This window comes from Nannospalax galili, unplaced genomic scaffold (genome assembly GCF_000622305.1).
Source record: "Nannospalax galili isolate Female #2095 unplaced genomic scaffold, S.galili_v1.0 scaffold162, whole genome shotgun sequence".
NCBI classification, from domain to species: domain Eukaryota; kingdom Metazoa; phylum Chordata; class Mammalia; order Rodentia; family Spalacidae; genus Nannospalax; species Nannospalax galili.
In genome coordinates, this window is record NW_008350388.1 from 747,858 (window position 1) to 758,005 (window position 10,148).

The window sequence follows — 10,148 nt, forward strand, 5'->3', positions numbered from 1 at the left end:
CCAGCCATACTGACTGGGTATGGGAAGGTGCTTGGTGGGTGACCTGAATTATGAATGGTCCATTGATAAATTTTGAAGAGCTCTGCCATCATCATCCTTGGGGCATCTCTTGATGACTAGCCCACACATTCCATCAGTCCAAGTGGAAAAGGTGAGCAGGGGCCATAGAAGGAAGGTTCGTTTCCCATAGAGATTGTGACCAGTGTTGTAATCCCTTTGTGCTGTTGTAACAAAATAACAGACTGGGAACTTTATAAAGAACAGAAGTTTATTTCTCATAGTTCTGGAAGCTGGGAAGTCTGACAGAATGAGCCACCATGTGGTGGGGGATCTTTGTGTTGAGTCATTCTGTGGTGGAAGGTGGAAGGACAAGAGTGAACAAACATGAAAGTCTGCTTTCATAACAAAACCTCTTCCATGACAACTAACCCATTCCTGTGGGCAGAGCCCCCACCACCTAACCACCTGTTAAAGATCACAAAATGAGTTTTGTAGGGGACATTGAAACCATCATAGCTTTGTATCCCTTTTCAACTTGTCACGCAGGAAAACTGAATGTTGTTCACTCAGTTATAATAATAAATAAAATAGTTTAAAGAGGAAAAACTGAAGAGCCATCAGATGTACATCCAGGGAGATGTCGGGCATGAGGCTAAGAAAACTCTGTTCCCTTTTGCAGCATTCTGTGCAGGAGTATCGTGATCGATGGATTGGGTCGTGTGGCTGTGTACGAACTCTTAGCAGATGCAGATGTTGAGCTCAAGGTGCACACGGCCCAGTTTCTTCTGGTATGCCTCTGTCTGGTCCATGGAACATTAGAAGCTTTCTGTTGCCATCTCTGTTTCTTAAAAGCTTATTAAAATTGTGACTGGGATTGCATCTATAAAATTTACCTTTGCCAGTATTCTGCATATTTTTTCTATCTAGAGTCTGACCTGTTTCTTTGTTTGAGTCTTCTTAATATTATCTCATAAAGTGTACTCATCAAATTTGAATACACCTCCACAAACCCCATTTCACTGATTTTTATAATCATTATAATGAAATATCTTTTCTCATTATATTTTCTGCTTTATTATTACTGCCAGAGTGTAGAAATGACCTTGGTTGCCAGTTAATTTCATTCTCATTTTCTTATCTTATTTAGTTTTATCTTATTCAGTTTCCTGGTAAGTGCCATCAAAATTTTCAATTAAAAAGGTTTTATTTATTATTTTTATGTTTATGAGTGTATTGCCTGCATGTATGTAAGTGCACCTGTGTCATACAGGACCTGGAGGCCAGAAAAAGAGTGTCAAATCCCATAGAACTAGAATTTCGGATGGTTGTTAGCGGCCATGTGGGTGCTGGGAATTGAACCTAGGTCTTCTGGAGGAGCAGCCAGTGTTCTTAACCACTGACCCATCTCTCCAGCTCCCAAGTTAAAAAATGTTATAACCAGCTTTAAAAAAACCCTATATTCCAAAAAAGAAATCATTTTGTTAATTGAATATATACTCTTTAATATTTCATTAATTATTTTTATTTTATGTAGATAAGTATATTGCTTACGTGCATGTAAGTGCAATGCTCGTGGAGGTCAGAAGAGGGCATTGGATCCCCTGGAATTGGAGTTAAGGATGGTTGTTAGCTGCCATGTGGGTGCTAGAAATTGAGCCCAGGTCCTCTGCAAGAGTAGCCAGTGCTCTTAACTGCTGAGCCATCTCTCCAGCCCCAGTATACGTTTAAGATTTAAAATGCCAGCTGGGATAGATGAAATGACATTTGTGCCTACTCTTCTGATGATGGAATGTCATCACTGAGAGTTATGATAAACAGTGGGATCTATCTAGGAAAGGCTTTACAAGATTTATGAGAACTATCTCAGAGAATTTAAGATTATCTAAGTGTGAAACAGCTTCCTGTTACTGCTAATAGTAAGCATGTATCACACCCTGGGAAATGCCTGGGTGAATGTACTTTAAATATTTATGCCTGGCAGGAGTAAAAACTTTGAATTTAAGAAATAACTGGAATTCAGATTTTTTTAAAGTATTATAAAACCACAGATTTTTTTTTAAACATAACAATCCAAATGAATCTAAGCCCTTCATCTTTAGAAATTATCCTGAGGCTGATTCTTACTCTTTCCAGCATAAGTTTGTCATTTTTTAAATAGCCCAAGGTCATTTGAATGTCAAAGCTGACTAAAGTAGATGCTTCATGGGGACAGGAGCCTTGTCCATCTCTATCTTGAAGGACTCCCCCAGCCCCAGTCTCAGTGGTGTTCCATAACTTTTTGTTGTTATTAGTGAATGACTTTACCATCAAGCTGGCAATACATTTTTTATTTCAAGTTCAATATTCTGACATCTTAATGGCTAAGTTTCTTGTTCAACTCAAAAGTAGCACTGGAGACAAATTCATTAAAGTCCATCTATGTGAGTGCTGAGATCCGATCCATCCTTTGTTAAGAAGACTGCTTCTACTGGGGTTCGGATCCCAGTACCCGCATGGCAGCTAACAACTGTCCATAACTCCAGTTCCAGGGGATCTGACAGCCTCTTCTGTCTTCTGCGGGCATTGCATGACACAGGTGCACTTACCTACATGCAGGCAATACATGCATACATATAAAATAACTGGGCATCTGTCTTACCAATACCACCTTCCTCATGCTGAGCTGGAGACCCCATGTAAATCATGTCCCTCCCTCCCTTCCTTCCCCCCTCCCTCCCTCCTTCCCTCTTTCCCCAAAGTGTTTCAAAAGTTAGCATTGTCCCCAAGTACGAGAGAAGAAACAAGAACCAAAATTTACTGGAAAGAGCTGTTTTTGAACTTTCACATGACTTTTGTTCAATTTTATTCTGAAATTATTCAAACAAGAATTTAGTCAGTGATCCTGTATAACAATATAAAGTATTTGTTGCCTGTGATAGTTCTATATAGCTTGGTGCACTGCAATTTTGCTAGTTTAAAATAATAATTATAATTTTCTGGATGAATTCTTTCTTTAATAGCTGCTTTAAAAGAGTGTGACTGTACCATTGGTCTTGTCGATAACTATTGTGTGCTTTTACTTATTTATTCCATAGCATCAGATTTGTATCATGCCTGTTGAAGAATTCTCAGCTGAATATGTGAGACCTCAAGTGCACTGCATTGCCAGCTATGGGCCACTTGTTAATCCAAGGTAATGTGTCTCCTTCCTTTCTTCCTCATTGATATCCCGAATGACACAGTTGTATACATAAGGCTGAAGTTTATGGAACTTAATGATCCCTTATATGAAATGCTTGGGACCCACAGTGTTTTAAACTTCAGAGGGTTTTGGATTTAGGAACATTTGCATATACATGAGATATCTTGGGGATGGGACCAAGTCTCAATATAAAATTTTTTTCCATATCACTTGTGGGTAAATTTGTATACAGTACATTTGTTGCTCCTCTGTTTGATTATGACCTGTCACATGAGGTCAGGAGGAGAATTTTCTACTTGTGGTATCACAGTGTTGGTGCTCAAGAAGTTTCAGATTTAGGGGAACTCTGAGTTTTGGATCAGGGATGCATAACATCTACTTAATGTGGAAATGATTATAAGCCAAGACGCTGCTAGTGGTGGATGTTATAGAGAGAAGAGCCAAGGGACGGGAGAGATGGCCTAGCCCTTAAGAAAGCTTGCTGAACAATTATGAGGAGTGGATCTTGGGTCCCAGCACCCCCATAACAAGTTGGGCATCTCCCTCAGGCCTGTAACCCCAGATCCAAGGGGGCAAGAGACAGGCGGATTACTGGGGCTTGCTGACTTCCAGCCAGGCTGAAAAAAGAAATGCAAATCCTGGGTTCAGGAGAAGACCTGCCTCAGCAGGAATAGTCAGAGAGTGATAGAACACTTGATGCCCTCCTCTTGTCTCCATGTACACATACAAGTGTGTGTATCTGCATACATGTGTACACATATACAAACACACAGATACAAACACAATTTTAAAAAATTATTTATTTAATAACCATATAATTAGAAAGCCAACTAATTGATTCTTCCCAATTGTCAGTTTTCCAGAATTCCATAGTATCAGGACACAGACTTTGCAGCAATGGTTTAGCCCAGACCTTGAGGGCAGGTCTGCCACGTTCTCTTCTGAGCTCTCACTTTTTTTCAACCCTTTAATCTCTGTGTCTAGGCTCTTCTTTTGAGAAGCCACAAAAATAATGATCCATCTCATAGCTATGTTATCATAACCAGCTAATTAGTGATCATTGGGGTTTTAGGAGTGTTTTACTGTAGATGTAAAAATAATTAAAGGGTTTAGTCGTGAAACCTGGTGTGCATGGTTAGGAGTCTAGAAACCGCCAAAATAATGCATTTTAGCTGTGCTAAAAAGAAATGACATGCATTTGTTTCTCCCATGCCAGCATTTCTGCACCGAGATGGGTATTTATTACACTGATTTCATTTTAATAAGTAATTCTTGTTCAAGAAAAGGAAGTTTCAATACATTTCTATTTTGCATATTGTAGTTGAGTTAAACAGATGCCCAGAACATACTTGACCAGCAAACAGCTCTAACGCCATTATAGGAAGGTCTCTAGAATCCTGTGGTTTCCCTGCTGGGAGCCCTTTGATGGCCACTGGCTCTGTATTCAACATCTGCCTCATTGCCAATGGACATATCTCTGATTTTTTGTTATACTAAACTCCATTTTTAAAATATTCTATTTTAGGGCCATCTGTGTCTCCCTGGTCCATGAAACTCCTCCAACAGCCTTAATTTTGGATGCCCCTAGTAGGGGGCCTTTTCCTCTCCTACCCCAGGAGCCTTCCCCGCCTGCAGATGTGGTGAATGGAGTTACTCTGAAGGCTCCACAGGTATGATTCCCCTCCAGTGTGCTGTTTCTAGCCCAGTGGTTCTCATAGTGCACTCCCCTCCCCAGCAGCACCCACATCACCTGGGAGCTTCCTTGGGATGCTCATTTGCAAGCCTTACCCCAAACCTTCTGACATACAGGCTCTGGGGTGGGACCAGCCTTTTGTGTTTTTTACGCACTCTCTAGGTCCCTTGGAGTTTGAGAACTTTCACTCTCAGATGTGGACCACCAAACAATGTAGAAGTCTGGTTAAGTCCTGTCTGTGGCCAGGTACCCCTTCCCACCCCACCTCTGTCCACGTGGGCACTCAGCAAATTTTCACAGCCCAAGTTGTAGCTCATCTTCCCTGGCTGCTGCTGTTTGACATGGAGTGTGGATTCTCCTCCAAGTTGAGGATGGGCTATGGGCAGTGAACTCCGTTATCCCCAACTGTACCATCACATCATGTGCAGGCAGGGAATTCTCGATAAGCATCTACCACTGAATATCTAGAGCAAGGGGGTGAAATATAGTGAGGTTATGATTTTTTTTACCATAAACCACAATATCATAGGACTTTTAGCATTCTGAATTATGGGTGGCTCCTGTCAGTTCACTTAGAGGCAAGCTTGGAGACTGATAGTATCTGAGAGCTAAAATCGAATGAGATCCCACATGGGGTCTTATAGCTGAGGGAGAAGAGTTGAAACAAAACCCTGGTTTTGTCATCGCACAAGTATATCATCTTCAGCAAGTTGGTTACCCAACCTGAGCGGCAACTCTTTTGAAAGATGAGGATGGAGGCCTACAAGGTAACTCAGTGGGTAAAGGCACTTGCCACCAAACCTGATGACCTGAGTTTGATCTCCAGGACCCACATGGTGGAAGGAGAGAGCAGACTCCCCAAAGTTGTCCTCTGAGCTCCACATCTCCACATATATGCCATGGTATATGTGCCCACCTCAATACTTAAATAAATGTCATAAATTTTTTTGAAATTCAAGGATGATCCTTCATAACTGTCATAGTGCTATTGTTGATCTAGTTTTTTAAGTGTTAAAAGAGCTGAGTGTGAGCTGGAGAGATGACTCAGTCGTTAGGGGCACTTGCTGCTCTTGCAGAAGACCCAGGTTCAGTTCCCAGGACCCATATGGTAGTTCCCAACCATCTGTATCTCCAGTTTTAGAGGGTTCAGTGTCCTCCTCTGGCCCCTATGAGCACCAGGCATGCATGTGGTGCATGTACATACATTCAGGCAAAAGACTCATATACATAAAATAAATACATCTGTCTTTTAAAAGAGAGAGAGAGAACAAGGTGTATCCACTTAAAAGAAAGAATGTAGTTCTGGATTTTATTGTGGTTGGTGGGTGAGTAGAGTTCAGGGTGAGACTCTTTTTTGTATGGGTTGGAATTTGTGTGGTTTGAACTTTTCCACACATGCCAAGGGAGGAACCAACTGGGCTTTTTTTTTTTTTAATTTTTTTTTATCAGTGTGCGAGGCAGACAACATAAAGGAGTAAGTGCTAAAAGTAATAAAAGATGTTACAGGTTTGTAGAAAGGGGGTTGAGATGATATGACTCTTCAGAGGAGTTTATTAGAAGGGTCACAGCATCCTGGTCTGAAGGGGGAAAGTGAAGCTTCAGGTGGAGGAAGAGCTTCCTTAGGAGAAATAGCCATCAAGAACAGCATGATGAACCCTGACAGGAAAGGGACAGACCCTTCCATTCCCTTCAGTACCCAGAATGTTAGAATATCACATCATAGAAAGCATGATGGGTCTTGAAGGGAGAGAGAGCCTTCAGTTCCAAAGAATAAAGGGCACGGGGATTTCTTGTTCTTATCGGTTCTGATGGAGAGGGGTAAGTTCTATACCATGAGACCTAGTCTATATATCAGGAGTGAGTGAGGCACTGATCAAAGTCTAGTTACAATACAAGGTCTCTTGGGTCTAGGCAGCATGGAAGGAATCAGGCCTTGCTCACAGCTGCAAGGGGAAGGAAGGAACTCAGCTCTTTGTAAGAGCTGCAAGGCCTAAGTTGCCTAAGAACTCTAAAAAGACAGACTTTTCTGGCAGGACAGGGCCTGATTGATCTGGGGGAGAGAGAGCAACTAGAGAGTCTGTCATCTAACAGTCCTGGGGTTTGAAAGCTCCATCACAAATGGTAGCTGACTCCTTACATGGGGCCTCTGAGCAGCACTGGTGGGAGCCTGCTTGTATGGCCCTTTGGCAAGCATACTGTGTGTTTCTGTTGTTGGGCATGTACCCAGGCATGCCATTGCCGGGTCAGATGCTTGTCTTTGATACACACCACCAGTCTTCCAACATGGCTATCCCAGTCAACTCCTCATCTCCACACCATCAGCATTTCTCCATTTGTTAGATAAGATATTGGGTTTCCTTCTATTTTTATATTTTTTTATATTTTTATATTTTTATATTTTTTGCAAATTAAATGTTTCTTTAGGAATATATAGGTTGCTGTTTAATCTGGGCAAATACCTACCTTGTTTTGTTTTTAAAAACATGTTTGACTAGTTACTATAACAAGGTACCTGAGTCTGGGTAATTTAAATAGAGAAGAGGTTTTCTTAGTTCATGGTTCTGGAGGCTAGGAAGTTAAAAGCAGGTGGGCATATCATGCTGTCTCATAACATGGCAGAAGGCACTGCATGGTGGGAGCTTGTGCTTCTGTAGCATTTGAGCATCTGAGGGAGAGAGAAGGGAGGACATAGGCAGCTGCTGCTTCCCAACAACCCACTCTCATGGTGACCAGCTCCACCCTGTGAGAGCAGACCTCACTTCTGCAAGATTGTTTTAATCTGCTCATGAGGACTCTGGCCATATAACCTAAATGCTTCTACTAGCCCCACTTGTCAACATTGCATTGAGGAATTCTCATCACAGGCTTTGCTTGGAACCAACCATAGCAACTTCTCGTATGCTAATGATTCAAAGCTCCACCCTTCCCTTTCCTTCTTCTTAGAGCCAGGAGACCCTACGAGGATTCATACCACACCCAGGCCGGTATGTCTTGGTCATCCATTTTTATCAAGCAGAGCACCCAACATTCCCAGCGCAGGTGTTTGTGGCTGGAGGAAGAACACAGTCAGGTGAGCACCACAGTCAGGCCCCATGACATGTGCCTGGTGTCAGTCTCCAACCGTATGACAGAGCTCTTCCCTGTCTTCCCAGGGTCCTTCCGAGCTTCCTTTTGCCCCCATGTTCTTGGCTGCCAGGACCAAGTGATCTCTGAAGGCCAGGTTGAGTTTGACATCTCGGAACCAGAGGTGGCCGTGACTGTGAAGGTTCCAGAAGGAAGGTCTTTAATATTGGTGTGTTCTGCTTCTTCTTTGGTTTGCTTCTTGGTCAGCCATAAAATGTGTCTGTTTGTCTCATGGCGATAATTTCTCCAAAGAATTAAAGTCCTTGTTTTAGAATGGTTGGTGACTTACAGAAAGGTGTTTATATTTTACAGCTATGTTTTACCCATAAAGGACAAATCATGTGACAAAGTCAGGGAAACAAAATCAGGGAAAGAGAATAGAGAGTACGTGCCTTGTCTGTCCCCAGCCTCGGCTGGCTCCCCATCCCTCTCTCTGAATCTCTGTCTCTCTCTCTCTCTCTCAAGCTTTTACACCCCTTTCTACTTGAGGTTTCTATAGCTGCTTTTTTTAGCCTTATGTTGCCCTCCCTTGTGTCCCTTCAGTGATTATTTTTTAACCCCTTGTCTTCATGTTGCAGTGCCCCCAGGCTCCACACTGAACCCCTTCATTGTGTCCTTGCTCCTTGGACAAGCTCATCTCTGCCCATTGAGTCTGTTCTCTGTTTTATGGGAACAGCACCCATGTGTCTAAACTTACAGTTTTCCTTTTGTGAACTCCAGGTCCAATGTCTGGCCACCCACTGAATGTCTCCATAGCCAGAGTTCCCTCTGACTTGGCCTGACCTGTACAATCCCAGGGTCTCCATGCTGTTCATTATAGTGAATGAATGAGCCATGGCGTCTCTGTTGCCTAAAGTTATGATCACCTGCCTTTCTCCACTTGCTTTGTCAAACTGCCTTGTCTTTTAGTCCTGTCCAGTCTACACTGGACCCCTTGTTCTGTGTGGCCGTCAAGTCGGTTCCTCAGCCTGACCGAAACTTCCTTTCAGATCTCCTTCTCTCTTGTCTGTGGCCAGCTGTCCTCCCTTCTCTAGCAGCTACTTGCCTGGCAAAGCAAACCTGGTCATGTTGATACTCAGCCACCTTTTAGGGACTCCCCACTACTGCTGGGGTACAGTTCACCTTCTGCACTCTAGTTTACCTTCTCCACTCCGGTCCTTGTGCTTTGTCCTGGCCCACCAGCTTCATCCTGATCCGCTTGCCTCACTCTGGTCCACCCTCCTCTCTTGTCCGCCCCCCTCACTCTGGCCCTCCCTCACTCTGGCCCTCCCTCACTCTGGCCCTCCCTCCTCACTTTGGCCCTCCCTCCTCACTCTGGACCTCCCTCCTCACTCTGGCCCTCCCTCCTCACTCTGGACCTCCCTCCTCACTCTGGCTCATCCCCTTCACTCGGGCCCATCCCTTTCACTCTGGTCCACCCTCCTCACTTTGGCCCTCCCTCCTCTCTTGTCCGCCCTCCTCACTCTGGCCCTCCCTCCTCACTCTGGCCTACCCCCCTCACTCTGGCCCACCCCCCTCACTCTGGCCCACCTTCCTCACTCTGGTCCAAGTCCACCCTCCACACTCTAGTCCACTTGTCTCACTCTACTCCACCTCCTTCACCCCGATCTACCTGCTTCACTCTGGTCCATGTGTATGACTCTGGCATTCAAGGCCCCTTCTCCTGATTCTAATTAATCTTTCACCTAGGTCTCTTGTTGTCCCACACTTTCCCTCCTCCTCCATTCTCTGGCTGTGCTCATCATTCAAAAGCTCCCAGATATGCCACTTTCTGTCATGACAGCAGGCTTTCTTCTCCTGTCCTCTTTTCTAGACTCTTCCCCTACTTCTTTATTATTATTATTATTATTATTATTTAATAACCACATACTTAGAAGAAGCATTTCATTACAGTTCTAGGGGACTATAAGCATCTCTCAAAATGTCCTGTAATTGTGGTGGGTCACCTGCCCTCTTGATCAAGGAGGCTGAGGAGACCCCACCAGATGGACTTGAACAAGTGTCCAGCCTACAAAGAGGAGGGTCAACACAGAGGAATCATTTCCTCCATGCTTCCAAGCGAAGCCAACCTTGGTCGAGCAGGACCTTTGACTTATCTTCACATAGGGAGAACTGGTAAAAGAAAGGAGCCAGGGGCTCCTCCGAAGCCCA

At 43.7% G+C, this 10,148-nt stretch overlaps 1 protein-coding gene across 1 annotated transcript in view; it reads left to right on the forward strand.

Annotated features, from left to right (window-relative positions):
• The window catches only part of Lama3 (laminin subunit alpha 3), a 265,360-nt gene that overhangs the window by 145,593 nt on the left and 109,619 nt on the right, over positions 1-10,148 (forward strand). The window contains exons 25-29 of the mRNA XM_008847651.3: positions 680-788; positions 3,075-3,172; positions 4,707-4,851; positions 7,818-7,944; positions 8,027-8,166. Of these exons, the coding sequence (XP_008845873.1) occupies positions 680-788; positions 3,075-3,172; positions 4,707-4,851; positions 7,818-7,944; positions 8,027-8,166 (619 nt within the window). The remainder of the gene's footprint in view (positions 1-679; positions 789-3,074; positions 3,173-4,706; positions 4,852-7,817; positions 7,945-8,026; positions 8,167-10,148) is intronic.